We start from the raw sequence: 17763 nt of genomic DNA on the forward strand, positions 1-17763 counted from the left end.
AAGAAACCACTTGCTGCGCAGGAGGTGGATGAACAAAGTTGCCAATATCAGCCTGGCAACTGAAGGTTCAGAAGTTCTGCAGTCTATGCTTGAGGTTAGATTGCGTCACCTGTAAATCTATCAAATATTGGCATTTTGCCCACAATCTCCATCAGTTATGAGTTGCAGGACAGAATCTGATTTCACACAAGAGTATATTTGGCCTACCCAGCTCCTAGACACTGAAGTGCTGCATTATGTTCACTTAAGAAATAGTGGTTCATTCCTCGGTCACAAAACTGCAATGCAGATATCACTGGCCTGCCAGTCAGCCACACTCCAGCCAAATTCCTTTACCGTTTCAGTCTCAAGCTAACGCTGGACTCCTGCTTTAAAAATACTTCCCCAGATTATCTGACAACAGACACTAGACTCTTGTAAATGCATCACAAAACGTCCCTTCTAAAAGACCAGGAACATCAGGAATTATGCAGTTTTCCATTAAAAAGGAACAGTTTCTCTCTGGGTTGCATCAAACACTATTAGAATTGGACACAGCCATTCACTCTTCATAGTCAGGACTTGGCAATTTGGGTCTGCCTTTGCTCATTTTCTGCACCATTGCTACCTGACCCCGTGAAACCATTCTCTGTACAATGATTTCTCCTCCCTGTTGTCTCTCTCTGCCCTCTCCTTCCCTTTAGAGCACCCCAACGTCACCTTGCTTCTGCCCATTTCCATCATCAATGCTCATGAGGAATTCACACTGTGTAGACAGAAGCCTGTCTGTGACTAGAAACAACCAGAACTGGTGCCTCAAACTGTTAGCAGAGAAGCATCTCACAGGGGATAGGCCACAGATTCAGTGCACGAAGTGAATTCTCAGACCTGGCTAGATCATGCCGTATCCCATTCCAATTGTCCACAGGACAGTTAAAAGTCAGCACATTGCTGAGGCTCTACAGTCAGACTCAAAGACAGTTTGCAGTTCGTGAACAATTGTCTGTGTCTCCTTGTGAGGAAATGTAAAGAACCTGGAGAAAAGACAGTAAAGAATAGAAAATCCAGGCAAACAAAAGGATTATCTCAGCAAATCCTGTGGATTGGAGCCTGTGAACTGCTGCCCTTTTCCCCACCCTCCATAACAGCAATTTTTTAAATTTTTTGGTCTGTGTGCGCGGGTGCCTAGGAATATGTTATAAGGCAATTAGAGAGCCACATATCAACAGTTCATTGTGGTTTACCTGTAGTTAATAAAAGGACAAAACATAATGCACTGTATGTGAATGAATGTGGCATTCAAAACAAAACAGATAAACTAGGAGTACAAATTGTGATAAATAAGTACAACCGTTTGGTCATTCCTCAGACATGTCTGTAGGATGACTGAGATTGGGACCTGAATAATGAGGGGTGTGAGACATTTAGGAAGGACAGGAAGCTGGGGAAGGGAGGAGGAGTGGTTCTGTTAATTAAAGAGGAAATCAGCACAAAAGAGGAATGGCCTTAATTCAGGAAACCTGGATATAGAAACAGTCTGGGCAGAGATGAGGAACGATAAAGGCAAGAGGTCACTTGTGGGAGTTGTGTACAGGCACCTAACAGTAACTTTGTGGTAGGATACAGTATCAAGGAATAAATAATTGGAGTTGTCAAAAAGGTACAGCAAGTATCATGGGAGATTCTAATTTATATACAGATGGGAAAAAAGTAGCCTAAAGGAGGAATTCATTGAATATTTCTTAGACACGCATGTTATGGCACTAACCAGACAGTAGACTATATTAGACTTGGTTTTGGCCAATGAGGTAGGATTAATTACTGATTTCATAACACAAGAGCCAGTGGGTAGCAGAGACCATAATATGATTGAGTTTTACATGCAGATTAAGGGAGAGAAATGTGGGTCCAAGACTATTTTGAATTTAAACAACAGCAATTATGAAAGCAGCCCTAGAGAAAATGAACTGGAAATTTAAGTTAAGGGATAGAGATACTTGGCAACTTTCAAGGGGATATTCCAGAAAGTACAGAATAAGTAAATTTCAACAAATAAAAACAACTTGTGCCTAACTTAAAATGTCAAAGATACATCTTTTCTCTGAGTTTGATGCTATCATTCTGCAAAGATAGGTGGCAGGTCAGAAGATTGGACAGAATATAAAAATCAGCAATAAATTAGTGAAAGATTAATAAGGAAGGAAAAATTAGACTTCAGAGAAAGTTAGCTAAAAATATAAAAACAGAAAGGAAATGTTTCTTCAGATATTAAAAAAAAGAACAGAGTTAACGAAGTAAGTGTTGGTCCTATAGACAGAGAGTCTGGGGAATAGAGATCATAGATGAATTGATCAGGTATGTTGTGTCAATCTTCACTAGAGTGGATATAAGTAGCATCCTGGAAATAGAACAGGATCAGGAATCAAAAAGGAGGGAGGAACTCAAAAAAATTACAGTAGCACTGAGTAATTGTTGGGATTGTTGGGTCCTGATGGATTTTATCCTAACATCTCAAAAGTAGCCAGTGAAATAGTTGATGCATTGGTTTTAACTTTCCAAAACTCATTAAAATCGGGGAAGGTTTCTTCAGATTGGAAAATAGCTAATGTAACTTCTTTATTCAAAAAGGGAGGGAGGCAGACAGCTGAAAACTACAGGCCAATTTGTTTAACATTTGTCACAGGGAAAATATAAGAAGTTATTGTTAAAGACGTTATAACAGGGCACTTGGATAAGTTTGAGGTAATCAGACAGAGCCATATGGTGTTGACAATGGGATATTGTGTTTGACTAATTTACTGGAATTCTTTGAGGAAGTAACTTGTACTGTGGATAAAGGGGAACCAGTGGATGTATTGCATTCAGATTTCCAGAAGGCATTTGATAAGGTACCACATTAGGTCAAACATTATTGAGGAAAACAAAAGCTGATGGTGTAGGGTGTAACATATTTAACTGGTTAGATTGGCTGGCTAACAGGAAGCAGAGAGTAGAAATAAGTGGGTCTTTTTCTGGTTGGCAGGATGTTACAAGTTGTGTGCCATAAGGGCTGGTGCTGGGCCTGTTTACAATTTATAGGAATGATATGGATGAAGAGATTGAAGGTATAGGAGCTTAATTTGCTGATGACACCAAGATAAGTAGGACAGTGAGTTGTGAAGAGGATATAAAGGGCCTGCAAAGGGATATATTTAGGTTCAGAGTGGGCAAAGATCTGGCAAATGGAATACCACGTAGAAAAGTGTAAATTTGTCCATTTTGGCAGAAAGAATAAAAAAGTATGTTATCTAAATGGTGAGAGGTTGCAAAGTTCTGAGATATAGAGGGATCTGGGTGTCCTCATGCACATAGAATCACAGAAAGTTAGTCTGCAGGTACAGCAAGTAATCAGCAAAGCTCATAAAATGTAATGATTTATTGTGGGGCAATCCTCTCATTGCAGTCTAATAAACCTTCTCAGAACTGCTTCCTTGTCATTAACATCCTTCTGTAAGTACAGGGAATAGTACTGTACACAATATTGCAGACACAGTCACACCAATGCCCTGTATAACTGAAGCATAACCTCCTTAACTAATTCATTAATTTTTCAAAATTTCCTAGTTTTAGGAAAGATTCCATCAGACTGGAAAGTAGCAAACATAAACCCTCTCTTCAAGGCAGGAAACAGCAAAATATAGATGAGGTAGCCTAACATCCGTTGAGGGAAAGGTGTTAGAATTAATCATTAAAGAGATTATAGATGCATGCTTAGAAAAACCCAGGGTAACTGGGATGAATCATCACAGTTTTGAGAAAGGGAAATTATGTTTAACCAGTTGATTCAAGTTCTGGATAAATGGGGGCCAGTAGGGTGCTGCTTTCGGCTTTAGGGATAGAAGGGGATTTCTTTCTTTCAGAGTTGAGAGATTTTGCCTCTGAAGATCATTGATTATTTTTAAGGAGTTGGTGGATTGATTCTTGTTAGGCAAAGATAACAAAGATTACCAGGAGTAGGTGGAAATGTGTTATTCAAAAAAAAACAGGGCAGCCATGATCTTACCGAATGGCAGAGCAAGTTTCAGGGCTGTAACTGCCTACTCCTGCTCCGATTTCCTATGTCAGTGAGGGATTTTCTAAAACCCATTCTCCATGCTGATGTTTAAAGTTGCCTGACATTTAGCACACAAAAACAAAACATAAGGGGATAGGAACAGGTGGAGGTGATTCAGACTCTTGAGTCTGTTCCATCATTTGATGAAATCAGGGCTGCTCTGCGACCCTAACTTCCTCTACACCCTTTTGTCCCATAAAGAGCAGCAACTCTGTGCAGAAACCAAGAGGTTTCCAAGCAGCCTCTTGGTTTGTGGGTTAATCATAGGCAAAATGCCTGCTTTATTGTTCACATTGACTGCCAGGTCAGGGGAAGCAATCAGTTCTGTGCGCTGAGGTGTTGTGTACTGTAAGGAACAAACTGTTTGTGTTGAACAACATTTATCACAAAATGCGTAATATTTCTCTCTCTGCATATTTTAATCAATCATTCTTAGATCTGGCTGCTGTTGGTGAGCTACATGCATTGTCTGGCAGATATCCTGAGAAGATGGAATGGGATCCACTTGAAGGCTACAGTCTGTGTGTTGATGGTGAATATATTGGACATTACTGAATGCCTACAGGATTTAATGTTGTTTACATGTCAAAGATCTGAATCAGTTTGCAATTGTGTACAGTCCTTTACGATGGTTGTATTATTTCACAAATGGGCATAATTTTACAACTGGTTTAATACCTAATATGCAGCATTAGCTCTTGTGTGGATACTTTCCTAACCCATCTGCTCAGAGACATTATCGCAGACCTTTAGAACAGGTGAGACGTTAAGTCAGCCCTCTGGCTCAGAGCTAGGGATACTGCTACTGCACCACAAGAGCCCATACTTACAATTCTACCACTGAACAACCAACACAACTAGGAGTCAGTGTGTGGAAAGTCCTCTGAAAGATTATCCGCATTTTACATCACATGACAAGGGATCACAATAGCTCAGGAGATTAATTATTCTACTTGGAAGGTCATGAGCAGTTCAGTGAGGGATGAAGCATTAACGTTTAAATTCTCATTTCAAACTTTAATAGCAATGAGATGCCAATCAGCTCATTCACTGAATTTTTACCCACATTTTAGTGTCAAACACTATTTAAAAAAAAAATATTGGAAAGTCCTTAGGAACTCATATCAATTTCTCCTTTGAGAGGATTATAACTCTGATCACTATTAAACTAACCTGTTTATCACTAGCATCAGTTCATAAAACACAACATGGATCCTGAGCTGAGTATATCTTAACTCATGATTTCTAACTGAGAACACCACCTTTAGAATGACCATAACATAAATTTACACTGAATTTTACAGGACTGTTCCGCTAACATTGAAGGATCAGCTGTTTAAAATTCAGTCATACTGCATAAAGAGGCCCTTTAGCCCATCGAGCCTGTGCCCTTCTGTCACCACTAGCCCCACTTCCCAGCACATGGCCCATAGCCTTCAATGTTACGACAAGGCTAGCATTGTTTTGGGGTTACAGTACAGCCAAGGATTACATTTTAGATCTTAAAGGGGAACCAGGGAGTCTTTGATGTCAGCCTTCTGTATCTGAAGATGTCCTAACAGGTTCTTGTTGCTGACCCACACTTTTGATAAGACATCCCAGCAAACAGTGGGTGGTCCTTCGGGCAGCTGGACAGGTTTGCAGAGGCTACATGTTCACAGTCCAGCTTGGCTCAGTTGGTGGTGTTTGTGAATCTTTCATTACCAACATACCATTGAAGAGAACTGAACTGGACTAGCCACAGAAATACCATAGCTATAAGATCAGCACAGAGGCTAGGAGTCTTGCAGTAGTAACTCACCTCCTCTCTCGCCAAAGCTTGTCCACAATCGACAAGGCACAACTCAGGAGTGTGATGGAATACTCCCCACTTGCCTGGATGAGTGCAGCTCTAAGAACATTCAAGAAGCTTGACACCATCCAGGACAAAGCAGCCCCTGCTTAATTGGCACCACATCCACAAACATCCACTCCCTCCGCCACCCACGTTCAGTCGCAGCAGTGTATACCATCTATAAGATGCACTGCAGAAATTCACCAAAGAGCCTTAGACAGCACGTTCCAAACCCCCAACCACTTCCATCTAGAAGGACAAGGGAAACAGATACAGGGGAACACCACCCCCTACAAATTCCCCTCCAAGCCACTCATCATCCTAACTTGGAAATATATTACTGTTCGTCAGTGTCACTGGGTCAAAATCCTGGAATTCCCTCTGTAAGGGCATTGTGGACTGCAGTGGTTCAAGAAAGCAGATCACCACCACCTTCAAGGGGCAACTGGGGATTGGTAATGTATACTAGCCCAGCCAACGATGCCAAAATTTCATGAATGAATTAGAAACAATTATTTCATGGGATGTAGGTGTTGCTACAAAAGCCAACCTTTGCTGCTGATCTCTAACTGCCTTCACGATAGAAACACATGCTTTCTTGAAAAATTCTTGGAATACGATACAGCAATGGGCTTGTTACACATGATTGTGCTCAAACATGATTCTTAAAGGTTACGGATGTAGAGCAGTACTCAGAAATTGCCTGTTAAAACACAAAGTATGGTTTCCAAAAAGTGGCTCCTTGAAGCAAAGGTTTAAGTTACAGTTTGTTACTATCACAGTGAACATGGGCTATCAACATTCAACTTTCAGCACTTGACTTTAATACCCAAGAACTTTAATGGACAACAAATGGGTTACACTAGTGATTTAAAATGGCTGCTGTGATCAGCTGACCACCCAGGCAACTACTTGCAATATACAAAACCATTTGTACTGGAATAATCAAGAGATTAAAATCAAGAGAAACTAACATTCAGTGAAGTGTCAAGAAATCCGCATATCTTATTTTACTCACATTTGGATAATAACTTCACAAATTGGAGATGAAATATTACCTGTGAATCATTTGTTTTGAAAAAGACAGTGGAGTTAGAATTGGAATATACAAATGAACCATAATTCAGTAATAGGGAATACTGGAGAAACTCAGCAGGTCTGGCAGCATCTGTGGCCAGAAAAACAGCTGATGTTGAGTCTGGTGGCTCTTCATCAGAGCTGAAAGTAGCTCCTTTCTGTCATACTGGATTTGAAACATTAACTCTATTTCTCGCTCCACAGATGCTGCCAGAGCTGCTGAGTTTCTCCATCATTTGCATTTGTTTCCGATCTCTAGCATCTGCAGTATTTTGCTTCCATATTTCAGCAGCTTATTTTGAGAAATAAGGCTGAGGGAGAAAGTCACAGACTGACAACAGCAAGAATACTGGAAGTTCTTCTATCACTCAATCTCAAACACTAGCCAATAAAAACAAGTTGATGGAACAAGGACAACTACCAAGAACACCAGGTCGGCTCCAACTTTGTCCTTATAGAGTAAACAAGACAGCAACTAAACAGCTAGGCTCAAATCTATCTATTCTCACAACTAAGACACTTGAGAAAACAGTAAACACTAAGTTTGTTATCTGTTGTGTGTATTTGTCACCACAGTTAATTATTTTTTCAGGGCTGTTGGTAATTAAACTCATCCTCACCTAGTTGTAACAGGTACAAAGGTATACACAGTCCTTTTTCTAATACTGGCTCCAAAAGCAGCTTTGGAAACCAAAAAAAACTCTCAAAATTCAATGGGGATTTCCTTACTGACATGAGACAGAATTTTAATGTAAAAACAGGTTATTGAGCCCAACCAGTCTGTGTTGGTGCTTGTTCTCCTTAGAAATAGTATCCTAACCCCATATCTTACACTATTAAAATTTTACACTATTATTCCCTTTTCACATGAACCTAGAAATAGGTAGTGGCCAGTTTTCTGAACATTTGTCATATTGTGCCAAATGTTTCCTGACATCTCCCCTGAATGGCCTGCCTCTAATTTGAAGGTTCTGCTGCATTTTTCTGGACTCCATCATCAACAGAAATAACTCCTCTCTACCTGCCTTACTGAATCATTTTATTATCTTAAACATTTTCTAGTGAGTATCTTTTCAGCCCTGGTGAATTCTAGTGAATCTCAGTTGTAGCCACACTAAAGCCAGTCTAAGCTTTGAGCTCCAGATCCCAGAACTGAATACAGTCTGGCCTCTAACAACAGTTTTATGTAACTTCAACCTCTATATATCTAGCTCCCTCTTTTAAAGTCTACATTCCATTAGTTTTTAATTTTTATTTATGTGTTCACTAACATTCAGTGATGCCTGTACTTAGACCTATAAATCTCTCTGCTCCTTCACTATTTCAGTTTCTCAAAGTTTTAACTCCCCGGATGCTAACTTCATATTTTCCACTGGATTCCATCTATCACAGTTAAACTTCCTTTTCTGATGAAGGGTCTAGGCCTGAAACGTCAGCCTTTCTGCTCCTATGATGCTGCTTGGCCTGCTGTGTTCATCCAGCCCTGCACCTTGTTGTCTCTAAACTTCGTTAACGTTCCTTTGCAACTTTCTGCTCCCATTGACATAACATATTGCGCCTTGTAATATTTTTATTCATTCACGGGATGAGGACACTGTTGGCTAGGCCAGAATGCATTGCCCATCCCTAGTTGCCCAGAGGGCAGTTCAGAGTCAACCACATTGCCGTGGGTTTGGAATCACATGTAGGCCAGACCAGGTAAGGATGACATTTTCCTTCCCTAAAGGACATTAGTGTTTTTCCAACAATTGGCAATAGATTCAGGGCCATCATTAGACTCTTAATTCCAGATTTTTTTTAAAATTGCATTCAATTCCACCATCTGCCATGGTGGGATTTGAACTCAGGTCTCCAGAACATTATCTGGGTCTCTGGATTAACAGTCCAACGATAATATCACTGGGCCATCACATCAGTGAGCAATAGATACATTTGGATATGGATTCCCTCAGCCTTTTATAAAGACAATGAATTCCTGAGGTTCCAGTGCAGGCTTCTGAGGAAGACGACTAATCATATCAGCCAGTTGGAGTATGGACTATTAAACCGACTCTCTTGCCCAATTTCCTAATTGGGTTACTTCTAATTTCTCTTACCTGTGTTCTGTCCTTTATGCAGAACTAACTTTATATGACTATATCAACAGGTACTCCCCTAATGATCACATCAAACAGGAAACAATATTAACAAAGTGGTAAGGATATTAGTGATGGCTCAATGACCTATCTATTTGGTTCGCCCTCTGCTTGTGTCCAAATGGAATGATATCTGAGGTGTGTGAGAGCTAAACAGTATCATGAAGTTTGTTTAACCCCCACAGCTCAATTCTAACATTCCAACGAGGCCAGGTCTAAGCAGAGCTTCTCTCCTGGATCAGGTTGGGGGTCATTGTGCTTTCCTGAACACAACATACCCAGTGCACAGAAAACCACGAGAGACTAACCAACTACAAAAACTGTCCTTATCAAAAAGTGATCATAGAACAATGTGGACATCTTTCTACATTCCAATGATACATTCACAAACTTCCTTCAGGAGAATTACAATCCACTCCATTTTTCTCTCATCTCAGGGAAGTTAGCCAATGAATGACAGGAGAAAGAGCTCATCAGCCTGTGATCTTACAACTCAGACCTGACTGATTGCAGTAGCTTTGAGAATAGAGACTGTAATTATACCTTAAAGCCTCCTAAATGGATCTTATCCCTGGATTGTGTGAATACCATCAATAAATTAAAAAAAACAGATGTGTAGTTCTGGAGGCAGGATGACAGCTCTGGGGAAGTATGAGGGAGGGGTGGGGGTGTCTGCGAGCTCAGCAGAGGAGGGGCGATGGGGGGTTGGTGTTGGGTTCCTGTTCTTACCAGCCTGGTTGCAGGGTGATGATGTCATTGTCAACTCAAAGGCCAAATCTAGAAACAGAGAAAGTGAAACATTTTAGGAGAATATAATATTTTTTAAAAACTGGTGTTAGCATGACAAAATGGAATTAGATCATTCTTTATCTTCAGGATACAGTAGATCACTTCTAGCACACACATAGCCAGCAGTGGATCAGATCCAACTTGTTCACACCTTCTGGTTAAGATTGCAGAGATTGTATCAGTTTCACTGGATCTAGAGGGTCAATCACCAGTGGTTGGGAATGGATTGATCTGTGTGACGTACCTGAACAGTGCTGTTGCAGTTTGCGGATTTCAGTGTGTAGCCCCCTCAGTGTACTGGCATGTTCCTGCTGTAAGAACAGCAGGTTCTTCTGGGCACTGTGCAACTGCATCTCCAGGTTTGACGTTGCCATGGTGCAATTAAGTGACCTAAAGGGGAAAGAGCACCACCGTCAGTGCCTAGCACAAATCACACAATCAGATCCATAATTCACCAGAATATCAATGCTGTCCCATCCAGATACTCTCTTGCTGCTTTAAAAACTGCAAATATTATCAATTCTCCACACACAGATGCACAATGATTGTGGTTAGAGTTGAAAAGTTATCAGCTTTCCAAATAAAAACAGGAGTTAGCTGGCCTAATGGGCTGAATGGCCTACAGTTGCTCCTATTTCTTATAGTCACATGGAAGGTTTAAGCTGAGCGCACAGGTGACATTTTATGAAGTGTACACTGTCCAAGAATTTGTTAGACTACAAGCACAATGAATTAGGCCAGATTATCTCTAAGTGGACAGTGATGTAGTGTTTATTTCTGTAATAATTCAGATTATGAGTTTAACTTACATCAGGCAAGTTTGAGAATTATGTTTAAAAACTCTGATGATCTAAAGCTGGTGTCATTAAAAGTGAACATGAAGCTGTCGGATTGTTGTCAAATCAAACAAATTTACATAAAGGCTCAGTCTGGGTAAGGACATTGGTGACTGAAGGTGCACACCAGCAGCTTAACTCTTAATTGCCTTCCGATGTTGTCTCAGAAATGGCAGGAGTATCCAACACGTCCCAAAAATGACTAAAATAACACAAACTAGATAATCCTCAACTGATTACAGTTCTCCAACACGTCAGATCTCAGGTTCTCTCCTGAGGGAGTTTCTAATGTTGGAAATAACAGTGTTTTACAGCGAAGAGGCTTAACTCTGAACGTAATAAAACAGCAACACAAACTTCACCCCCTGTACCTGCCTCCAGCCCTCACCCCTTCCCTCAATATCCCAATTGTTTGAGTTTGAACTTGAACTAAACTAAAAGATTTGCTTTCATCTGATACGCCACAGGAAATTCTGTGTGCTAGCCTGTGTCTCTCACCTCCAATTTGCTGCCTGGATAAACCTGGTAACAAGAGAATACAGCATCTTGACAATAACCAGGAAACAAGAACAAAGCCACTGCAAACTGAGATATTTAAACAAAACCCTGGGCTTCAATTAGAACTTTAAAATAAATCCTGTGTTTCATTAGTGTGTGCTTCTATAAATCTAAAAAAAATGCTTACAACAATAAATCTGGTATTAGTTTTATCATGTTGCTACATTATTGATGTAGATTCTGTGCTCCTCCTGTAGTATTCATCTTACTTCACTGGATCACTCAACTACAAATTTCTAAATACTAACACTGAATGTAGCAAGCTCCAGGTAATTCTTGTATTATTTCCACATTATTATTTATGAAACAATCAGCCACAACGATGCCAAAATCCATGAAGGAATAAAGAAGACCCTCAAACTAGAGCTCAAAACAGAAACAGTGGAACTGAAACAGCGAGACAGTCTTGCCACATGGTATTTGTCCACAGACTCAGAGCTGACTGAAATTGTGGAGATTGGATTCTATCTAATTGGATATTGCCTGCAAAATGCCTGTGAATAAAGTAGAAAAACCAGCTGCCCTCCAAGTCTGGTCTCTTGGAGGATTGGGTTTAAGGTAAACACACTGACACTTATCTTCTCCATGAGGTCAGCTGAGAATTCTGTCTCTTTCTGCCACTCACCATCCTGACTTATAAATAAATCACTTCCTTCAGTGTCGCTGGGTCAAGATTCTGGAATTCCTTCCATAAGGACATTGTGGATCAACCTGTGTCAAATGGACTACAGCGATCCAAAAAGGCAGCTCATCACCACCTTCTTAAGGGGCGGCTAGGGATGGGCATAAACACTGGCTACCCAGCGATGCCATATTCTCTGAATTATATCAAAAAAAGAACACGGCCAGTTTCTGCGGTCTCTCCTCATAACCCAAGTCCTTAATTTAGTGATTTGTTTGCTCATCTTAGCTGCCCATTCTCTAAATCAGTTAGCCAGAACTATTAACATTTTGCGGGTGTTCGTTGACCAGAACTGAACTGGACTTGTGATATAAACATTGTAGCTACAAGACAAGATCAGAGGCTAGGGATCCTGCAGCAAGTAACTCACCTCCTGACTCCACAAAGCCTGTCCACCATCTACAAGGCACAAGTCAGGAGTGCAATGGAATACTCCAACAACACTCAAGAAACCTGACACCATCGAGGCCACAGGAGCCTGCTGGATTGGCACCACAATCATTGCCTTTAACATTCACTCCTTTCATCAATGATGCAGTGTACCATCTACTAGGTGCACCGCAGAAATTCACCAAGGTCCCTCCAACAGCACCTTCCAAACCTGTGACCACTACCATCTGGAAGAATAAGGGCAGCAGATACATGGGAACACTACCACCTGTCCACTTCCCATGACAATAATTTTAAAACTTGGATCTACATTTGCCATCTGTCATAATGAGATTTGAACTTGTATCCCTGATCCAGGTCTATGAATGAGATGGTCAGTATTATAACTACCCTGCAACAACATCTTGCAGCAATTAAAGATCCCAAGAGGCCTTAATTATTATCAAAAAATATAATAACAAGGCTTAGAAATAGATACTTGGATGGGTGATTAAAAATTTGAGCAACTTAAAGATGTAGAGAGAGGTTATGGGAGGAAATTTCAGAGTTTCAGACCCAGGACGCTGAAGGTACGCCATTAATGGTTGGACAAAGAAAATCAGGAGTGCATAAGAGGTCAGAGTTGGAAAAATTCAGAAGTACTGTACGTTTGTGGAATGGAGGAAGTCAGAGGGATGGGGATCTGAAAATAGTGATGACAATTTTAAAATCAAGATGTGATTACAGTTTGTGTTTCTAAAAACATTCCACTGGAATGCTGAATGAACCGCTGGTATTCTGCTTATAACTTTAATAACGTTTGTGTAACTACAGATCAGGATTTGTTCCATTTACTTCATGTAAACACAATCACAAAGATAAAGTCAGAAAATATTCAAAATTATACTACTCTTACAACTCCATTTATCCAAAAGATGAACACTGGAAACTCCAAATGGAACAAAAACAGAAGTTGCTGGAAAAGCTCAGCAGGTCTGGCAGCATCTGTGAAGAAAAAATCAGAGTTAACGTTTCGGGTCCAGTGATCCTTCCTCAAAAGCCTCTGAAACTCTAAATGGTTTGAGCAGCTCAAAAATGCCTTAAGTTACATTTAGACTGTTTCCTATGCAAAGCAAAACGGTTGAAGGACAGGAAAAATGAGCATTTCTTCTACTGATGTTGAAGCTGAATTGGTTTCTTGGCTGAATATTCGGCACACACGCTGCTCCCTATTGCTATAGCAATAACCTCCATGGAACTGTCAGCAAATATATTTAATTCACTGAGATTCAGGATCATGGTAGGAGATTGGCTTGCCAGTTCTACTATTATCATGAGATAACAAGGTGTAGAGCTGGATGAACACAGCAGGCCAAGCAGCATCAGAGGAGCAGGAAAGCTGACGTTTCGGGCCTAGAACGTTCTTCAGAAATGGACCTTGTTATCTCAGATTCTCCAGCATCTGCAGTTCCTACTACCCCTACTATTATCATGCATATTTACTGAAACACAATGTTCAAGGCCTGTCCAGCAAACCAAAAAAAAATCAAAAGCAAGTCAAATAAACTTTGGGCCATTGGATTCACTCAGTCACAGGCTCATGCTAACCATGATGTGGAGGTGCCGGTGTTGGACTGGGATGGACAATGTCACTAACGCCTGAAGAAGGAGCAAGGCTCAGAAAGCTTGTGTTTTCAAATAACCCTGTTGGACGATAACCTGGTGTTGTGTAATTTCTGACATGCTAACCACAGCAACAAGGCACTCTGCAACACTGCTCTTAATTGATCAACTTCAGTAAGTGTCCATGTTTACGGCAGTAGGAAAGCCTTTGACACCAAAAAGGCAGAATAGAACAGATACCCTGTCTGAGCCCTAGCAATAGGTATTCCGTGATGTTTACAGTGGCCTTATTTTCTAGGCAGACTAGCATCAAATGGTTTTCTCTCACTCTCTCTTGAAAGAAAAGGGAACTAGAGATAATATCACACGCTGACTCATGGCTGGTGGATGTTTCAGAATTTCATAGAATTATAAAATACATGGAGGCCAATCAGCGCATCGTGTCTGTACTGGCTCTCAAAATGAGCATGTCATCTCACCCCATTCTTTTGCCATCTTCTTGTACCGTGCATATTATTCCTTTTCAAATAAGATGATCTTTAATGTATAACTCATAACCATCCACGGTGTGAAAAAAGTTTCACCTCACATCACCTTTGTTTCTTTTCCTAATTACATTAAATCTATGCCCTCTGTTCTTGTACCTTTCAGGGGTTGGAACAATTTCTCCTTATCAACTCTGTCCAGCCCCCATTGGTCTTGATCACTTCCATCTAATCTCCACTTGGCTTTCTGTTCATCAAGGAAATCAGTCCCACATTCTCCAAGCTATCTTTATGTCCTTTAATTTGCTCCAATCCTACTTGGGCCCACGCCCACAACTCTTTGGTGCCACTTCCCTCTCTTGTCGAGGATTGTAAAAATTTATCAATTTCCAATATTTACCCTGCTCTCATCTTCACCTGGTCCCTCTCTGACTCTGCTCTCCCTTGACACCTCTGTTTCCATTTCTGGGATAGGCTGGCCACTGATATTCATTACAAACTCACCGGCTCCCTTAGTTACCTTAATGATACATCCTCACACCCTGCTTCCTGTAAAGACTCCCATTCTCCCAGTTCCTCTGTCTCCGTTGCATCTGTCCTGATGATGCCACTTTCGGTGGGGGGTGGTGGTAGTGGTGGAGAGTCAGAAAAGGGTGCACCTTTCTCCTTTACAAAGCATTCACCACTACTGTGGTTGACAGGGCTCTTAGCCACATCTGTCCTATCTCCCACATTTCTGCCCTCACCCTTTCTCTTCCTGTCCTTGCTTACCATCTCACCAGCATCCACATCCAGAGGATCATTAGCCACCGTTTCCATCATCTCCAATGGGATTCCACCACCTGATACATATTCCCCACCCCTCCTTCTGTAGGAGCTGTTCCATCTGGGAGACCCTGGGTCTATTCCTCCTCCGATCCCAGCACCTTCCCACGCAATCACAGATGATATACCACCTGCCCATTTACCTCCTTCCTCTTCCTCAGTATCCAAGGTCCCAGACATTCCTTCCAGGTGAAGCAGTGATTTACCTTTTTTTTTGTTATTCATTCACGGAATGAGGGTGTCGCTGGCTAGGCGGCATTTATTGCCCAGCCCTAATTGCCCAGAGGGCAGTTAAGGGTCAATCACATTGCTGTGGGTCGAGAATCACATGTAGGCCAGACCAGGTAAGGATGGCAGTTTCCCTCCCAAAAAGGACATTAGTGAACCAGGTGGGTTTTTCTTGACAATGGATCCACTGTCATCGTTAGATTCTGAATTCCAGATATTTATTGAATTCACATTCCACCATCTGCCATGGCAGGATTCGAACCTGAGTAGCCAGAACGTTATCTAGGTCTCTGGATTACAGTCCAGCAATAATAACACTAGGCCATCGCCTTATTCAATCTAATCTATTGTATACACTGTAGTCTTGACTACACTGGGGAGACTAAAAGTAGAGCAGGTGACCGTTTTGAAGAACATCTACTTTCTGTCCATAAAGATAACACTGAGCTTTAAGTTGCCTGATATCACCATGTTCCCAGGCCAACATTTCTGTCACACTGTTCCTGCAGTGAGGTTTGAGCCTCAGAGCAAGCTTAAAGAGCAACATGTTATTTTCTGCTTGGGGACAGTACAGCCTCTAGGACTCAACATCAAGTTCAAAAACTTTACAGCCCGATTCCATTCTTCCATGTTTTTCACCCACCCACACATCCTGGTCTCGTCTCTCCAACTTTCAAACTTAATAATGAAGAGAGGAATAAAGGACAAGAAAATACACTGTTTAAGGTAGTTATGTTTTTTGATGAAACAATTGTGCTTTCTTCCAGGTTGGATATACAAACAATCATTCCACTGCACCAGATATAGGCAGAATCTTCAAAGAGATAGGTCAAACGTGCAGGTGCAGCAGGCAATTAAAAGGGCAAATGGTATGTTGGCCTTCATAGCTAGGGATTTCAAGAACTGGAGCAGGGAGGTCTTGCTGTATTTTTGCAGGGCCTTGGTGAGACCACACCTGGAATATTGAGAGCAGTTCTGGTCTCCTTATCTGAGGAAGGATGTTCTTGCAGTAGGAGGAGTGCAGTGAAGGTTCACCAAACTGTTCCTGGGATGGCAGGACTGAAGGATGAGGAGAGGTTGAATCGATTAGGGTTATATTCATTGATGTTTAGAAGAACAAGGCAGGAATCGCATAGAAACCTATAAAATTGTAACAGGACTAGACAGGGTACTTTGCAGGAAGGATGTTACCGATGGTGGGAGAGTCCAGAACCAGGATCACAGTCTGAGGACACAGGGTAAACTGTTTAGGACAGAGATGAGAAATTTCTCCACCATCTGAGTGGTGATCCTGCGAAATTCGCTACCTTAGAAAGCAGTCAAAGCCAAAACATTGTATGATTTCAACAAAGTGCTGGAAATAGTACTTGAGGCTAAGGGGATCAAAAGATGTGGGGGGAAAAAAACAGGTACCGGCTATTGGAGTTGGATGATCAACCATGATCATAATGAATAGCCTACTCCTATTATGTTTCTACGCAACAAATTCAAGAATAACACAAGAATCAGTCAGAACTTGCAACATGCATGGTACAAGCTGTAGGTCCAAGAGGGAAGTCTAACCATAGCTATCTTTGCACTGTGGTGAAAGCAAGGTAAATAAAACCACATTAGAAATCAGAGAGAAAGCCATGTGTGTCACTTTCTAGTGAGCTGATTGATCTGTTCGACCGTACTGTTCACAGCCAGAGCTGTCTAATAACCAATCAAGAGAAAAACAAAAATAACTAAAGGAAGGTCTCATGTGAGTCTACTAAGAGCTGACGAAAGTCAATCTGACTATACTTGGTTTCCAGTTTTCTTCTCTCCTTATACCTTCATTACTTCCCATCTAACTCAAATACCCTGAGAATTACTGCTCTCTGACTGCCACCCTGGAGTCCTCAGCATTCACCCTCTGAACCAGAGTCTCTACTGATCACAGTTTGATCAGTAAATATTCAGCAGCCCAGTATTTAAATACTGGAAAATAAACAAGCCTGGGAGAATGGTGGGAATTCTAATCTGAAATGAGATAAGGCCATTACCATTGTTAGATATGGAGATATACTTGCTTATATAAAAATCTTGCAGTGGCATTTAATATTCCTGCCACAGCAAGGTAAATATTCATTTATTTAAAAACGGAAACATCTCTTGTTCTGACTTAAAAGGCCAGAATGAGGAAACACCTGGGAAAGAAAGCGGGTGACAGACGGAGAAAAAGAAAGACAGACATGGAGAATTGGCAGATACAGATTTGGCGGGGGG

General features: G+C 41.1%; 1 protein-coding gene across 8 annotated transcripts in view; it reads right to left on the bottom strand.

The window, feature by feature from the left end:
* ccdc92 (coiled-coil domain containing 92) overlaps positions 1-17763 on the bottom strand; it is a 124619-nt gene that overhangs the window by 1587 nt on the left and 105269 nt on the right. For 7 of the 8 annotated variants that reach the window (XM_048611468.1, XM_048611465.1, XM_048611469.1 and 4 more), the window contains 2 exons: positions 10152-10297; positions 9848-9895 (listed from right to left, as the gene is read on the bottom strand). In XM_048611468.1, the coding sequence (XP_048467425.1) occupies positions 9848-9895; positions 10152-10281 (178 nt within the window). In that variant the 5' untranslated portion in view covers positions 10282-10297. Of the gene's footprint in view, positions 1-9847; positions 9896-10151; positions 10298-13268; positions 13358-17763 lie in introns of those variants that run through there. The other variant, XM_048611463.1, reaches the window with a different exon arrangement.

The sequence above is a fragment of the Rhincodon typus genome, chromosome 24, assembly GCF_021869965.1.
Source record: "Rhincodon typus isolate 14 chromosome 24, sRhiTyp1.1, whole genome shotgun sequence".
Lineage (NCBI taxonomy): Eukaryota > Metazoa > Chordata > Chondrichthyes > Orectolobiformes > Rhincodontidae > Rhincodon > Rhincodon typus.